The 16209-nt window shown below is 61.8% G+C and overlaps 2 protein-coding genes across 4 annotated transcripts; one reads left to right on the forward strand and one right to left on the reverse strand.

Moving 5' to 3' along the window:
• Positions 1-15: 15 nt before the first annotated feature.
• On the reverse strand, positions 16-8994 carry ENTPD8 (ectonucleoside triphosphate diphosphohydrolase 8). Of its 2 annotated transcripts, none has more exons than XM_042052465.1 (10): positions 8902-8994; positions 6017-6148; positions 5490-5607; positions 4349-4499; positions 3696-3855; positions 2932-3162; positions 2179-2439; positions 1664-1774; positions 1375-1509; positions 16-495 (listed from the first exon to the last, which is right to left on the reverse strand). In XM_042052465.1, the coding sequence occupies exons 2-10, from the start codon at positions 6134-6136 to the stop codon at positions 304-306; spliced, it is 1479 nt and encodes a 492-aa protein (XP_041908399.1). In that variant the 5' UTR covers positions 6137-6148; positions 8902-8994; the 3' UTR covers positions 16-303. The 2 variants fall into 2 exon arrangements, with proteins under 2 accessions (XP_041908399.1, XP_041908400.1); XM_042052466.1 differs by having other exon boundaries at positions 8843-8921.
• Positions 8995-9590: 596 nt separating this feature from the next.
• Positions 9591-15687, forward strand: LOC121676222 (ectonucleoside triphosphate diphosphohydrolase 8-like). 2 transcript variants are annotated; one of them, XM_042052462.1, is made up of 10 exons: positions 9591-9742; positions 10255-10399; positions 11050-11167; positions 11815-11965; positions 12459-12618; positions 13152-13382; positions 13875-14135; positions 14479-14589; positions 14849-14986; positions 15319-15687. In XM_042052462.1, the coding sequence occupies exons 2-10, from the start codon at positions 10274-10276 to the stop codon at positions 15526-15528; spliced, it is 1506 nt and encodes a 501-aa protein (XP_041908396.1). In that variant the 5' UTR covers positions 9591-9742; positions 10255-10273; the 3' UTR covers positions 15529-15687. The 2 variants fall into 2 exon arrangements, with proteins under 2 accessions (XP_041908396.1, XP_041908397.1); XM_042052463.1 differs by having other exon boundaries at positions 13875-13964.
• The last annotated feature ends 522 nt before the right edge of the window (positions 15688-16209 follow it).

Consider the following 16209-nt stretch of genomic DNA (forward strand, 5'->3'; position numbering starts at 1 on the left):
GGCTGAGCGGTGACATTCATATTTGAAAAACAAAACTGATTTTATTTCTAGTTTGAATTTTTCTGGCTTCAGCCAGCCAGCAAGTCTCAGTCAGGTTTTGGCAGTCAGATTAAAGGAGTCTTCCTCTTGGAGAGAGATCAAGACACCTTTGTCATCTTCAACATTCACAGAGATGACCCAGTCAGATCTCCTGAGCAATTGAGATGGGTCTAATGCCCTCATTCTTCTCCACTTTCCACCTCTTCTGCACCACTTCCCTGCCTGGTTTAGTGGGCAGGATGCCTCTAGTCAGGAGGCTGGGAGCTACTTTGTTTTCCAGAAACAGTGCAGGAAAACGGCCACCAGGCCTGTCACGATGGCCAGCACGAGGAAGGAGACAGCCCCTGCCCACAGGCCGGGCTGGTGGCCCTTGACGTGCCGCAGAGCCTCGGCAGGGATCATGTTGGTGAAGTTCAGCATGAAGCCCAGCGTCCAGCCGATGTCTGTGTTTGCTGCCTGAGGGGAGACAGCACGTGGCATCATCCCAAAGTACCTCTGCCAGGCACCAGCAGCTCGGTGTGAGGGGCTCAGGGGCAGCTCTCCCGTGAGCTGTCCCAGCTGCCGTTTCACAGGGACCAGGCTGTGCTGAACCTGATCTTGCCAGCAGCAGCTGCACAAAGAGCTTTCCTGCCCCCCCTTCCCCAGGGCTAAGGGACAGCTGAACATGGATGACTGCTCTGATCCAGGTGTGCCTCTGTGACTTGCACATGATTTCGGATCTGCGCTTTCCTCCATCCCCATAATCCTTCTAATTTGGCTGCAGAATCCATAAGGTCAGAAAAGACCTTTCAGACCATCGAGTCCAACCATCAGCCCAGCACCACCACCATGTTCACCACTACGATGTGTCCTCAAGTACCACATCCACACATTGTTTGAACACTTCCAGGGATGGTGACTTCCAGGGATGGTCACTGCTCTGAGCAGACTGTTCCAAAGCCTGACCCTTTCCATGAAAAAAAATGTCCTAGTACCTAACTAAGCTGCTACTGGCACAACTTGAGGCTGTCTCCTCTCATCCTGGAAATATTCTGGCCAGGCCATGCTCTGGTTCAAAGCGGTCATGGGGCCACCATCACCTCTCTGATAACAACATCAGAGACCAAAGTGGACAAATCCTGCTCTGCTTTTCCCTGACCCCTGTAAAATCAGTTACATCCACAGCAGAGAAAGTGAGCCATGAGCTGGGTCAGAGGTTTGGCGGTGGATAAGCGAGAGTGAAGCTCTGCTGGGATCCCTGGGGAGCAGCCATGAAACAGGGACACATAGAAATGAGAGCTCCAGAGATGCTGCTCCTGAACATGTCCATCCTCTCCCCTGCCCACAGGTGTTTACCTGCCTGCTGAAGTGGATGTTGCTCCAGGTGTGCTCGTTGAACTTGAAGCCATTGAGCAGCAGCGTCAGGATGTAAATGGCCACGGAGCAGTAGGTGTGCAGGTATTTCCTATCCTGCGGGAAGCTCTGCACCAGCTGTGGGGCCATCAGGGACACGGTGCAACAGGGAATGAAAGAGCTGCTCAGAAACCCTCCCTAGCCCAGGGAACAGCAGGGCTTGTGCTCTGAGGGCAGGGATTTGGGACAGGACAAGCACAAGGCTCCTGGCTGCCCTTCACAGGGCTCTCACCTCTGCCCAGTTCCTCCTGCAGAAGGCCAGGATGGTGGTGTTGACATCACTCAGAGACTGCTGGCGGGTCAGGTTCAGGAAGTCGAAGGTGTAGTAGAACCCAGCAAAGGCCTGGGGGACAAGGGGACATAGTGAAAACCACAGCTCCTGCCTCACCTGAAAAAAGACCCAGGGGCCCCTCTTGCCCAGGGACAGAGTCCCAAGTAATTCCCAGGGTTCTGCATCTGGCACCCCCCGATGGTCTACCAGAAAGTCTCAGGGCTGGCTGACAGCTGTGGGGCTGCTCTTGCCCTCTGAGCTAGCTCAGACATGCTCCCTCAGACAGGGCCTTCCCATTTCCCTCAGCGAAGGCTGGGACATGGCAGGAGGCAGAAGCCGCCTCCCAGCATAGAAGAGGTTTGCACATGGAACCAGCTCTGAGGATCACTCTCGCCCGACCCCTTTCCATAATCAGTGGCAGACGAGATTCCCAGTCTCTGTCATCACCCCCCAGGCGTGGGGACGGAGCTGCTTACGAAGAACTGTCCCCGCACGGGGGGCTGGTACACCCCATTGAACCCGCACGGCCACTGCGCCCCGCAGCTGAAGTTGAAGAGTCTCTGCACGGCCGTGCCACACGCGGCTGGGTCCCCTGTCCCCGTCACCGTGAGGACAAGGGCAGGGCTGGCTGAGCTGGGTGCACGCACACAGGGGCTGTCGTAGAGCTCAGCCACGGTGATGTTCTCCTGGTACCCCTGCGGGTAGCAGGGGTGGGAGATCTGGGCACTCGAGCTGGCCTGGAGAGAGATGGAGCCATTAATGGGGCTGGGGTGCACTGAAACCCTTCCCACAGCCCATCCCAAAAGGCAGGACCTACACCCCAGGAGGACTGGATGCAGCCCAGCTGTGAGCTCCCTGAGCATCCCCGGCTCCCACAGCACGGGGCTCTGCCTCTGTCCCGGGCAGTTGTGCAGGGACTGTGCTGGGAAACCTCTCTCTGGGCAGCAATGGAGCGAGGCCAAGAGAATGGCGACAGCAAAAACCCTGCGGGTACAGCCGGGCTTGGGAAATTACAAAAATGCCACTCCATGTCAAGACAGGGGGAGAAGGGAGCCCTGGCTGGCAACCACCACCTCCTTCCACCCAAATGAGGGAATCTGGGGGTTCCCTAGATAAAATCCAAGCCTCTGCCAATTCCCAACTCTTTGCCCACAGGCACACCCAACATTGCTGCGGGAATGTCCCATGGCCCTGAGAGACGGCTGAGCAGCCCCCGCGCCCCGTGGCACCTGGTGCAGGGCTGCCAGCAGCATCTTCAGGGCCTGGCTCTGCCCGTAGCACAGGTAGCTGTGGCTGTACAGGGAGTAGTTGGTGCCGTAGAGCCGGAAGAACACGGACGTGTTCCTGTCCTCCACGGGCACCCCAGGCTGGAAGGTGATCTGCGTCGAGGCACCGCCAAGGTCCAGAGCTCCCAGCACCTCGGTGTCCTGGGGATGTTCCCATCTCTCTGCAAACGAGAACTGGCCCAGCACACAGCAGGGGTCAGGCTGAGCTGCAGCCACTCACACTCACGCTCCCTTCCCTCCAGGAGCTTTGGCCTCCGAAGCCCCAGAGGCACCTTCCACGTGCTCCTGGCTCCCTGTTTGACCCCTGCCTGCCCACATCCTCCTCATCCCACAGACACTTCCACGGAGCACTGAGGTGGGGCCTCTTGGCTGCTGCACATCTGCTGGGATCTAGACACTTGGAGGAGGGAAAAAGCAACTCTGTCACCCGGAGGCTGACGCCGCTGCCGTATCCCTGTGATCCCAAAATCCGCCCGTGTGTCAGCACAGGACTCCACAGGGCCAGGCTGAGCTGGACACAAAGATCCTGTTAATCACAGTCATGGGGTTGAGTCTGCAGCCCACGACCACAGCGGGGGACATTTGCTTGGCTGCCCAGTGCCCCAAAGCCCCCTTCTTCCCTCCTCTGGGCATAAGGCACCCTGGCTGTCGCTCAGACAGGGACATTCTCCCCGCTCCCCCTGCCCTGCCCTCTCCCCGAGCTGCACCTTGACCAGGGTCTCCAGCAGGTAGTTGACAGTGATCCAGCCAAAGGAGCCCTCCTCGCTCCCCGTCAGGATCCGAGCTCCGCGGAAATCCACAGGGTACTCCCCAATGGCCTTGGACACCTCGGCAAAGACCTGCTCGGCCTTGGTGCTGTTCTCCATCCTGCCAGCAAAGGCACAAACCCCTCAGGGGCTGCAGGCCCCGGCTGGCAGCTCTGGGAGCCGCGCTGGCAGCGAGAGGCTCCGGTGCCCTGCCAAGGAGCTGCTCGCAGACATCTCCCCAGCACTGCCCTGCCTGCAGGTGGCTCCTGCAAACCCCAAACCCCTCACCCGGCGCCTTGGCACTCTCCCTAAAAGCGCTCCCTAAAAGCGGGCTCTGCTGGAGCACCGGCAAAGTTCACGCCAGTCCGGCCAAGGGGCTCATCCCCTCTGGGGCTGCTGCCAGGCTGCGGCTGCAGAGGGCTGGGCTGTCCCCTGGGCACGGCCAGCGGCTCTCCGGGCACCCCACGGCACTGCAGACAGGGATGCTCTGCCCGTGGCCACGGCCTGGCCGGGCAGCAGCCCCTTGCCCCAGCCCGTGTGCCCCAGCGCCAGCCCCGGCTGCGGCGCAGGAGCGCCGGGCAGGGCGGGCGGTGCCAGCCTGGCAGTGCCGGTACCTCAGCAGCCGCATGCCGGCCGTGGCCCCCAGGTACGTGGGGGTCTCCCGCTGCTGCTCGGCCGGGACGATCTTCATGGCCCTGTCCAGGCAAGGCTTCAGGCTGGCGCCGGCCCCCGCGGGGTTGTCTGCGTAGCTGGAGATGCCGGGTCCTGCCAGAGGGAAGCGGTGATGGAGGGAGCCCAGTGCCACCCGCAAGGACAGCACAGCAGGGGACATGTCCACCCAGAAACGCCACTGGGCTTTTTTTGTTGCATACCCCGGGTAGTCCCAACCTTGCCAGGCCCAACCCTGACTCGTGTTCGGAGCTGTCCTGCCAGGAGGCTGCGGGTGCCGCAGCCACACGCCCTGACAGCCGCAGGAACTCCTGCTCTGGACAGAGCGGGAGGGCCGCGGCTGTGGCTGCGGATGCTGAGCACACACTTGATCCCGGGGAGGCTGAACTGCTGGGCATGGCCAGCCAGTCCTGCAGGACCCGGGGACAAACAGAGCTGTTGCCCATTTCCCTGAGGAAGGGGCAGGCTCTCCTGCACCCTGCTGCAAGGGCATGTGGAGCTGATAGGCACACAGGGCTGCCTTTGCACAGCCTCCCTATTTTTAGAGGCTGGCACTGGATCTGAGAACCCAGCATGGTCCTGCAGTGGGCAGGGACAGGCTCTGGGGTGGAAATCTCCCTCTTTATCTTCCCGGGGGCGTTGCACTCAATGACTGACATTAACCCAGGCACCCCTTGCGTTACAGTTTGCCCTCAGCCAGACCTTTGCAGTTAACCTGTAACTGCCTCGCCGCCGCTGCTGCGGGACACAAGGGCAAGGGGAGCTCTGAGCCCTCTCGCCCAAGCACCTCTGCCCTGGCCTGGTGGCCTTTGCCACCCTGAGCCCAGCTCCATGTACCATTTATCTGACCCTAGATCCACTCTCTAGCCTAGTCCTTTCCTCCAGAGAGACTTGTCCTTGTGCCAAAGCCTGGCAGCACTTTTGCAATAGGAATAAATGCCCCTGTGGGTATTTAAAAATGCCCAATAAATAAATTACTGCTTACCACACCTGGCATGAATCAGCTTTGCTGTGTGGAACAGCCACACAGCCAGCCCCCACGGCGAGCTGGGCATGGAGAGGGAGGACAGATCCTGGCACACTCACCAGACACAGAGCAGGCCTCCACCTGGGAGACGATGCCGGTGCCGTTCTCCTTGTCCGCGGGCCACCGGTAGATGTAGAGGGACGTGTGTGTGGAGCCAGCGTCAAACACCAGACCATACTGGGGAGGCACAGGGGACATGGGGTGTCAGGGGTGCAGAGCAGCATCACCCACTGCAGAGCGAGAGAAGCTCCAGGAGAGCCAGCTCCCAGTGGGCAGGGGAGCCTTGAGTGGCCAAACAAGACTGGTGGCCACCAGGACAGAAAAAGTCGGGTGGCATTGCCATCACCAGCTGTGCTGGGGACAAGGATCCATCACAAGCCCCTGGCAGTGCTCTGGGATGAAAAAGCTGTATGTGCTGTGGGGCCAGGCACAGTGACCAAACTCAGCCAGACCACCCCAGTTTGTGCAGAGTTTTGTCCCCATGTTGGTGACAAACAGCACAGCCTGCCTGAAACCCAGGCAAAATCCAACACCCAGCAGGCAGCCAGCAGCCAAGTGAGAGCTGTGCTCCTCCTGAGGACCCTACCTTGGTGCTGGGGGGAAGAAACACATCCTTCACATTCACGACGCTCAGAATGAGGGCGATGATGCTGCAGACACAGGTGGCTGCCAGGAGACCTGCGATGGCTTTGGCTTTGGAGCCCATTCCTCCTCAGACCTGCAAGGACAGCCCCAGCCCCCAGCTCACACCTCATGGATGGATACGGGACTTTCCCCTTCCCTGACAATGAAACCACTCTCTGCTGCATGGCTGCTCTTAGCATGGAAGAGGATAAGATCCATAGGCTCCTCTGGACCCATCCCAGTAGGGCTGTTGGCAGCCTCAGGGTTGGGACACCCTCCTGTTCTCAGCACTCTCTCCTTGGAGGATTTTCAGCACAGCATTTTCAGCACTGCCTTCTCACCTGCAGCCCCTCAGGTCCCTCTGAGCCTGGACCCCAGCCCTCTGCCCTGCTCAAGCTGCTGCCTGGCTGGCAAGTCAGCATCTTCCTTCACAGCAGCATCACTGGGGGAAGCCCGGCTGTGGCTAGCTGGAGTTCCAAGCTGGGAGCAGGATCGTGGCCTGGCAGGGTCCCAGTGTGACCATCCCCTCTGGGGTGCAGAGCCACATCCCTCCTGCACCCACATGCTGCCACCTCAAAACTCATCCCACAACACTTGGGACCAGGCCACATCTGTTGCCCAGCAGGCCCAGATTGTCCCTGAGAGGGTCCTCTCTGCTCCAGGCAGGGAAACAGCACCTCCAGCTGTGTGTCTCCTGCCTGGCCCAGCTCTTGCTGATGCCAGAGCAGGTAAGAGACACCCAGGGACAGTGTCCGTGCCTGCTGTGATCCCTGCGCCTCTCCTGCAGCCCCAAGGGCAGGCAGGAGGGGAGAGGCAGGCAGCTGCTGCCGATCTGACACACAGCCCGTAGCTGGGCTGGAATGCCCACAGCGATGGCCCTTGGGGACTGGAACACTCCCCATGTGTCTGCCCAGAGCTCAGCTCCCAGCAGAAACAGCCCCCAGCAGAAACAGCCCCCAGACACCCCTAAGAAATTGTAGCAAAGCAAAGGGTCTGGGTCTCTGTGACAGGGCAGGTGAGATGTGCACGTGCTCAGCACCCCACAGCCGGTCCAGATGTGCTTTTCGAAATGCACAGCTCTCCCTCCTCCTCCTGCACTGCCCTACCCCCTGCCACGAGCCACACAGGCAGGATGCCTGCCAGGAGCCAGGCTGACCTCGCTTCATAGTCCAGCTAAAAACTGCGGCTGTCCTGAGAGCCCTGGGCACAGCCCAGAGATGTGGTTTAAGCCCACCAGGGCTTTGGGTGGAACCTGGAGCTGTCATTTGGCTACACCATTCTCCTGTGAATGCATAAAACCCCTGAGAAATTCCCCTGCCCTTTTCCCAGGTCAGTGGAGAGGAAAGAACTTTGGCAAGGTCAAAGGAGATGCTGATTCCTATTTTGGAGTCAGCATCTCTGGCAATAACAAGAGTGACCAATCTCCTGTGTGGCATGAGATGCACAACAATGAACAGCAGCCATTCTTCTGGCCCATGTCATGGGACACAGGGCTACTGAAATCCCTTATTAGACCTTATCGTACAGCCAGGAGCCTTCTGTCTACAGTGGTTATGGCCAAAAGAGATAATATGGAAGTAGCTGATAAATCCCTGTCCTAGAAACAGGGAAACATTAAGGACATTTTTGAGATATCAAAATGGTCATCGATTCAAAGTGATCTCAGAGTCCAATCATTAACCCAGCACCCCCACGATAACCACTAAACTATGTCCCCAGTTGTCACATTCTCAGTCCTACCAGCCCTGCTGGAGTGTGCCCAGATATAACTGTGCCATTGGGATGTGATTCATCTGCTCCAGGTAACAAACAAAGCAATGGCAAAAGTCCCCAGCCCAGCCTACATCCTGGAAAATTCTGTCCCAGGCACTGCGCAATGGAAGGACATGAATTGGTGATAAATTGCACCGTCCTGCATGCAGGAGAGGGTGGGAAACGGGCTCCTCCTGCTCTGGTAGGGACTAATTCCCATTTTGACTGGACAGGAGGCATCCAAAGGCAGCACAGAGCCAGATCTCCCAGGGAGGAGAGCAGGGAACAGGAAGGGAGCCCAGTGGGTGGGGAGAAATGTGAGAAGCTGATTGATCTGCCCAGGCCTTCTGTGGCATCCCGGGGCTGGCAGCTCCAATACCTGCTACCACCCGTGCAGGTCCAGGCAGCAGCAGGGCAGGAAGGTGGTGCTGATGCCTCCAGAGCTGCAGAGGAAGCACGATGCTGCACAGTGCCAGTCCAAACCTGGCCCAGGGCTGCACTTGTTTGTGTAGGGCTGGGCATGACAAAGGGCTTGACAAACACCTGTGGGACATCCCTCACTTGCAGCATCCCTCGTGCACAGGGAGCAGGGCCTCAAAAATTGGGACAAAAGGGTCAGAGCCACTGCTGGATCTAAACTGCCTGCTGCTCAGGACAATAGGGGGCTGACTTCCCACTGGGCACATTTGGGATTTGAAAGTCGAAAGGACTCTGAAGGTTCTAAGAGGGTGACAGTGGGTGCCAGGAGCATTCTTGCCAGGCAGAGCAGCTCCCTGCATCCCACCTCCCGCCAGCGCTGGGGCTTGGCAGTGCCCTCCATGCCTGGTCCCTGTCCCCTCCATGCCCCTCTGCCCCCTGCACCTGGGCACCTCGTACGGCGAGTGGCCGTCCAGCCCTCTCGTCCAGCCCCACCAGCCCACGGACCGCGTTTCTCCCCAGCGCCGGCCCCGCTGCTGCCCAGGGCCCGCTCCCAGCCCAGCTCCATCGAGGGGCAGCAGCCCCGGTCCGGGCTGCCCCCGGCGCCTGCCCCGCTCACCCCGGCGGCTCCGGCCGCCGCTGCGGCCCCGCAGCGCTCGCCCCGGAGTCAGCGCGTACCTGGAGCCGGGAGCCCGCTCCTGGGACAAAGGCTGCCCGCCGGCGTGGCCCTCCCCTTGGCCCCGGACCAGCAACCTGCCCAGGAGAGCGCTGGTCCGGGCGGCAGCGGGGCTGGGGCTGGAGAGCCGGGGTGGAAAGAGCATCCGGGCTTAACCATTTAGCTGCTGGAGGAGCGGCACAACCTGGCGCGCTCAGCCCGGGAGCGGGGATCAGCAAGGGGACAGACCCAGGCAGCCCCTGCCCCGGGAGCCTGCGAGTCCCTGGCGCCGGGACGGGGCAGCAGCTGAGCGCCGGGAGTCCCCAGACACCCCTGCCAGACCTGCGGCACAAGCACACCGCGAGGGGCCGAGCCTGCCCTGTCACCCTGCTGTCACCCTGCTGTCACCCGGCTCTGCCGGACCCCCACTGTCCTGCTGCAGGCAGAGCCAGGCTGGCAGCGGGGCTCGGGACTGAAACAGGAAGGACCTGGCAGGTGCTGTCCCCACAGCCATCCACGTGGGATCCATCCCCACGGTCAGGGACGGAACTGTCCCCACGGCTAGGGAGCCATCCCCATTGCCAGGGTCCCGTCTGTCCCCATGGCCAGGACCTGCCCATGGCCAGAGCCCCGTGGCCGGGTGTCCGGTGCGGGCAGCGGCAGCCCCGAGCTCCCCCGCTCTCTCCGCCCGCGGCAGCGCCCAGAGCCCGCCCCGGCCGGGGCCGTCCCGGACGTCCGAGAGCGGCTCCGCTCCGCTTTCGCTTCGCTCTGCTCGGCTGGGGCGGGCCGGGCCCGGGGCCGGCGGGGAACGGGCTGTGCCCCGATCGCCGCCCCACGGAGGGACGGACAGGGCTCCGGGCGCAGGTACGGGACGGCCGGACTGCGGCAGGCGGGAGCTTCGCCCCTGCCCCTTCCCGGCGGCTCGGGGCCAGACAAGCTCATGGTCTCCCAGCCGCCCGCCTCGTGTCCCAGGGGGTCAGTCAGGGGGTGGGGGGACCCCGAGGTGCCGAGAGAAGGGGACTCCGGAGGGGCCGCAGGCTCGGGGCACGGGCAGGCGGGTTGGGGCTGCCCTGACAAAGCCCCTCCCTCCTCGCAGACCCTCCCAAAACCATCCCTTCCCACAGACCCTCCCAAAGATTCCCCGTCCCCTAGATCCTCCCAAAGACCATCCCGCCCCAAGACCCGCCTCCCAAAGACCATCCCTCCCCCCAAACCCTCCTCCCAAAGACCCTCCCACCCCTCGGACCCTCCTCCCAAAGCCACCCCTCCCCACAGCCCTTCTCTGCAGACCCTCCTCCTAAAGACCACGCCCCCCGCAAACCTCCCAAAGACCCTCCCTCCCCAGTGACCCCTCCCAAATCCATCCCTTCCCACAGACCTCCCCAAAGACCATCAATGTCGCCGCGCCTGCTCAGGGCGGTGAGCCGGGGCTGGCTGGCCGTGCTGGGACTGCTGACGGTGGCCGTCTTCGTCCTGGTCCTGATCCCGGCGAAGGATGCTGTCGTTCCTACCAGGTTCAAAGTAGGTGTCCAGTGAGACCTGGGGTAGCCTGGGAATGCCACCAGCCCCTTTCCACCTCTCATTCTGCCATCAGCCCTGCCTTCCTCTCAGCTTGCAAGTTTCCCCATAACGAGCCCAGCTTTCCAGGACTTAACCTCATCAAGGTGGCGCTGGGCAGATCAGCCTCCCCCAAACCACGGTCCTGGCTGCTTGCTAAGGATGGGAGAGAGAAGTGCAGCCTTCTCCCCACGGCTGCTCCAGCTGCCCCCACAGGCACTCTCTTCCCTGTTTACAGACACCCAGGTCACCTGTTGGGTTTACACTTCTCTCCCCTGCTGCTTTCTGCTGCTGGTCTGCTAAAATATGTCAGGTTTTGTGAGATTTGCTAAAGGCCTGGGAGCAGCCTGAGCCCTTTGGGACATGCCCGGATGCCTCCCTGCTCTGCGACTCACCCCGCTGACCTGCGCGTCTTTCCTGAGCTGTAACTCGCTGGAGAGGCGAAACCGGGGCTGTTAGAGGTGGAGCAGGGCTGCTAAAGGGAGGCTGGACGAGCAAACCTCTGCTGCCCACGGTCACACAGGGGAAGCAGGAGCAGAAGCTCTCAGAAACCCCCGTGGCACTTGGTGTGGCCCCGAGCCAGCTGTGACCCCGTGTCCCCTGTGCCTCCCCAGTACGGTCTGGTGTTTGACGCTGGCTCCACACACACGTCCCTCTACATCTACCGGTGGCCCGCGGACAAGGAGAACGGCACCGGCATCGTCTCCCAGGTGGAGGCCTGCTCTGTGTCCGGTGAGTGTGCCAGGATCTGTCCTCCCTCTCCATGCCCAGCCTCCTGGGTCGCTGCCCCAAACTCACAGCACCATTGCTGATCCAAGTCTTTCAGCCTGCTCTGGGCTGAAAGGAGATTGCCCTGTGAGGAACCACAGGAAAGGGTTAGGGGACAGTCAGTCTGCACCTGAGGGAGCCCTACAGTCATTGGGGGGTGCTGAGGTGGGTGAGGAATTTGGCCCCCAGTTAATGCAGGTCCTGCAGCCTGTCCTGTCCAGATATGCATCACGTCACAGCTTGGGATGCTGGACATGCAGTTTGCTCCTCCCTTGCCCCAGTTTCCTTGGCTCTTACCACAACATCTGTTCACACCTTCTTTCATGGCATGCAGCTTCGTGTGCCCACAGGGCCTCCCCAAAGCTCTGCATGAGTCCCTGAGCAATCTGGTGTCTCTGCTCAGGTGGTGCCTGACTGCTTCCGGGGGCAGCCGTTTGCATTTTGGTGTCTGTGCTGCACCAGACACGGCAGGGCTGGGGCAATGGCTGGGACATCTGGGTATGTCTGAGCAGGCCCAGCAGAGCTCCCTGGGGAATGGGTGGACATGTCCCCTGCTGTGCTGTCCTTGCGGGTGGCACTGGGCTCCCTCCATCACCGCTTCCCTCTGGCAGGACCCGGCATCTCCAGCTACGCAGACAACCCCGCGGGGGCCGGCGCCAGCCTGAAGCCTTGCCTGGACAGGGCCATGAAGATCGTCCCGGCCGAGCAGCAGCGGGAGACCCCCACGTACCTGGGGGCCACGGCCGGCATGCGGCTGCTGAGGTACCGGCACTGCCAGGCTGGCACCGCCCGCCCTGCCCGGCGCTCCTGCGCCGCAGCCGGGGCTGGCGCTGGGGCACACGGGCTGGGGCAAGGGGCTGCTGCCCGGCCAGGCCGTGGCCACGGGCAGAGCATCCCTGTCTGCAGTGCCGTGGGGTGCCCGGAGAGCCGCTGGCCGTGCCCAGGGGACAGCCCAGCCCTCTGCAGCCGCAGCCTGGCAGCAGCCCCAGAGGGGATGAGCCCCTTGGCCGGACTGGCGTGAACTTTGCCGGTGCTCCAGCAGAGCCCGCTTTTAGGGAGCGCTTTTAGGGAGAGTGCCAAGGCGCCGGGTGAGGGGTTTGGGGTTTGCAGGAGCCACCTGCAGGCAGGGCAGTGCTGGGGAGATGTCTGCAAGCAGCTCCTTGGCAGGGCACCGGAGCCTCTCGCTGCCAGCGCGGCTCCCAGAGCTGCCAGCCGGGGCCTGCAGCCCCTGAGGGGTTTGTGCCTTTGCTGGCAGGATGGAGAACAGCACCAAGGCCGAGCAGGTCTTTGCCGAGGTGTCCAAGGCCATTGGGGAGTACCCTGTGGATTTCCGCGGAGCTCGGATCCTGACGGGGAGCGAGGAGGGCTCCTTTGGCTGGATCACTGTCAACTACCTGCTGGAGACCCTGGTCAAGGTGCAGCTCGGGGAGAGGGCAGGGCAGGGGGAGCGGGGAGAATGTCCCTGTCTGAGCGACAGCCAGGGTGCCTTATGCCCAGAGGAGGGAAGAAGGGGGCTTTGGGGCACTGGGCAGCCAAGCAAATGTCCCCCGCTGTGGTCGTGGGCTGCAGACTCAACCCCATGACTGTGATTAACAGGATCTTTGTGTCCAGCTCAGCCTGGCCCTGTGGAGTCCTGTGCTGACACACGGGCGGATTTTGGGATCACAGGGATACGGCAGCGGCGTCAGCCTCCGGGTGACAGAGTTGCTTTTTCCCTCCTCCAAGTGTCTAGATCCCAGCAGATGTGCAGCAGCCAAGAGGCCCCACCTCAGTGCTCCGTGGAAGTGTCTGTGGGATGAGGAGGATGTGGGCAGGCAGGGGTCAAACAGGGAGCCAGGAGCACGTGGAAGGTGCCTCTGGGGCTTCGGAGGCCAAAGCTCCTGGAGGGAAGGGAGCGTGAGTGTGAGTGGCTGCAGCTCAGCCTGACCCCTGCTGTGTGCTGGGCCAGTTCTCGTTTGCAGAGAGATGGGAACATCCCCAGGACACCGAGGTGCTGGGAGCTCTGGACCTTGGCGGTGCCTCGACGCAGATCACCTTCCAGCCTGGGGTGCCCGTGGAGGACAGGAACACGTCCGTGTTCTTCCGGCTCTACGGCACCAACTACTCCCTGTACAGCCACAGCTACCTGTGCTACGGGCAGAGCCAGGCCCTGAAGATGCTGCTGGCAGCCCTGCACCAGGTGCCACGGGGCGCGGGGGCTGCTCAGCCGTCTCTCAGGGCCATGGGACATTCCCGCAGCAATGTTGGGTGTGCCTGTGGGCAAAGAGTTGGGAATTGGCAGAGGCTTGGATTTTATCTAGGGAACCCCCAGATTCCCTCATTTGGGTGGAAGGAGGTGGTGGTTGCCAGCCAGGGCTCCCTTCTCCCCCTGTCTTGACATGGAGTGGCATTTTTGTAATTTCCCAAGCCCGGCTGTACCCGCAGGGTTTTTGCTGTCGCCATTCTCTTGGCCTCGCTCCATTGCTGCCCAGAGAGAGGTTTCCCAGCACAGTCCCTGCACAACTGCCCGGGACAGAGGCAGAGCCCCGTGCTGTGGGAGCCGGGGATGCTCAGGGAGCTCACAGCTGGGCTGCATCCAGTCCTCCTGGGGTGTAGGTCCTGCCTTTTGGGATGGGCTGTGGGAAGGGTTTCAGTGCACCCCAGCCCCATTAATGGCTCCATCTCTCTCCAGGCCAGCTCGAGTGCCCAGATCTCCCACCCCTGCTACCCGCAGGGGTACCAGGAGAACATCACCGTGGCTGAGCTCTACGACAGCCCCTGTGTGCGTGCACCCAGCTCAGCCAGCCCTGCCCTTGTCCTCACGGTGACGGGGACAGGGGACCCAGCCGCGTGTGGCACGGCCGTGCAGAGACTCTTCAACTTCAGCTGCGGGGCGCAGTGGCCGTGCGGGTTCAATGGGGTGTACCAGCCCCCCGTGCGGGGACAGTTCTTCGTAAGCAGCTCCGTCCCCACGCCTGGGGGGTGATGGGAGTTTGTGGCATAACCCCTGGAGAACTGCTCTAGGGGAGTGTCTGAGTAGTGCCAGCCCTGGAGCTGGGATGTGCCTGACACATGGGGACACACAGGGTGCTGACCCGCGTGCCAGGCAGCCCCAGACCTCTGCTCTCCCAGACCAGTCCCTGTCCCTGCGGGCAGCACTCCCAAGCTCCCTCCCACAGGGTCACTGCCATCAGTGCAGTGCTGAGCGGGGCCTTACAGGGACCCTGCAAAGGGGTGGGGGTATCAGTGGCCAGAGTGCTTCACTAACCTGTCACCTTTGGTCTCAACACACACAGGCCTTCTCGGGGTTTTATCACACCCTTCACTTTCTGAACCTCACAGGAGGGCAGTCCCTGAGCTCAGTCAATGCCACCATCGCGCAGATCTGTTCCAGCAGCTGGGAGCAGGTGAGATTCTGCCCAGGAGTTCATTTCGTGGGCACTGAGGGCTTATCCACAGCCCATCCTCTGCTGTGGACAGCTGGAGAGAGCCAGGAGGAGCACAAAGGTCTCTGGACCTGGAGAGGGATGGGAGAGCAGCCTGCAGCCCCCGGGGCCTCCTTGCTCTGCCGGTCTTTGCTCCCAGCTGCACTGCAGGCTGTTCCCAGTGTGGGCACACCCAGCGCTGCTCCGTGTCCAGCCTCCCCCTGTTCTCCCCCCTCTGCAGCTGCAGCTATTGTTCCCCACGGCGAGCAGGACCCAGCTCCGTGACGCCTGCACAGCCAGCTCCTACAGCCTCACCCTTCTCCTGCAAGGCTACAAGTTCAGCCACACGACGTGGCCCAGCATCCACTTTGTCCAGCAGGTACGAGAGCATCCAGCAGCCCCCAGATTCACACTCTGTGCCAGGAAGTGCCTTGTGCCCACCCTGCTGCTGCTGGGGACGGGGATACCAGGACAGCACGGCCCCACTGCCCGTACCCAGGGCAGCTCTTGAGCTACACTCACGCAGCTGCTGGGACACCTGGCCTGGCCCTTTATGCTCTCCCCCAGTTTATGTCACTGCTGGGACCTCTGCAGCCCCAGGTGGGCACAGAAATGGTGGTTGTAGAGCAGGACCTGGGGGTGCAGGCTCTTCTCTAGTTTGCCTGGTACTTTGCAGCCTTTGCTATCCCTCTTGCCCCTCTGTCTGCGCAGGTTGCTAACACAGATGTGGGCTGGACTCTGGGCTACATGCTCAATCTCACCAACATGATCCCCTCGGAGCCTCCCGCAGCAGTCACAGGCCTCCCGAGCTGCAGCTGGATAGCAGCCACGGTTCTTCTGGCCATCATGCTCATCCTCACCTTCTGCCTGCTCGCAGCCACGTGCTGCCAGAGGAACTCCTCGGGCTATGAGCACCTGTAGCAGCACTGCCTCCACCGAGTCCTGCTGCCACACCTCTGCAAGGAGCTGCTTCCTGGGAATCACGCCTGTGTGCCCAGGGGCCATGGACTTGTCCTGGGGGGCCCTGAGTCGTGGCCTGGTGAGCTGGCACTGGCACAGCTGTAAAGCATCCTCCTCACAGCCGTGTGCTCTCTGGTTCTCCTTTCCCCGCGCTGCTGATTGAGATGCTCCAGGAGGGAGGGCTTGGCCATGCAGGGCAGGGGCTCAGCGCTGGGGCCTAGGGACCTCAGTGCTGTGGGGTGGCTGGAGATGGGCATCAGGGCGGTCTGGCAGCAGTGGGACTGTCACAGGGCTGGTTACAGCCCACAGCAGAGTGGGGCACACGTGTCCTGCCCCGTCCCAGTCAGGGTCTGAATCTCCCATGGCCAGCACCAGCCCCAGGGGCCGTGCCATTGGGGTGTGGGGGCACTGGCCTGGTAGACAGGACTTGGGCTCTGCCCAGGACTGGGAAGCCCTGTGAGGGAGGGATGGCACAGCCCCCTGCTCTCCTGCATGAGGGTCTCTCCAGTCCAGCTGCACCCTGTGCCTGGCAGACAGCTCATCCTGCCTTCCCAACACAGGGTGACGTGGGAACACTTCTGGGACATGGCAGAGGCAGTTCCTTACATTTCTGGGGAGTCCCACTGGCAGCCAAGTGATGGG

This window comes from Corvus kubaryi, unplaced genomic scaffold, assembly GCF_017639235.1.
Source record: "Corvus kubaryi isolate FWS band 111438036 unplaced genomic scaffold, C.kubaryi_AGA036_p1.0 78, whole genome shotgun sequence".
NCBI classification, from domain to species: Eukaryota; Metazoa; Chordata; class Aves; order Passeriformes; family Corvidae; genus Corvus; species Corvus kubaryi.

Excerpts from the sequence above, each read along its gene's own strand:
- ENTPD8 (XM_042052465.1), bottom strand. The coding sequence starts at position 6,136 with ATGGGCTCCAAAGCCAAAGCCATCGCAGGTCTCCTGGCAGCCACCTGT. Across the intron at positions 5,608-6,016 it reads TTCTTCCCCCCAGCACCAAG|TATGGTCTGGTGTTTGACGC; the intron begins GTAGGGTCCTCA and ends GTGCCTCCCCAG. Across the intron at positions 1,510-1,663 it reads GCAGGAGGAACTGGGCAGAG|CTGGTGCAGAGCTTCCCGCA; the intron begins GTGAGAGCCCTG and ends ATGGCCCCACAG.
- LOC121676222 (XM_042052462.1), top strand. The coding sequence starts at position 10,274 with ATGTCGCCGCGCCTGCTCAGGGCGGTGAGCCGGGGCTGGCTGGCCGTG. Across the intron at positions 10,400-11,049 it reads TCGTTCCTACCAGGTTCAAA|TACGGTCTGGTGTTTGACGC; the intron begins GTAGGTGTCCAG and ends GTGCCTCCCCAG. Across the intron at positions 12,619-13,151 it reads TGCTGGAGACCCTGGTCAAG|TTCTCGTTTGCAGAGAGATG; the intron begins GTGCAGCTCGGG and ends GTGCTGGGCCAG.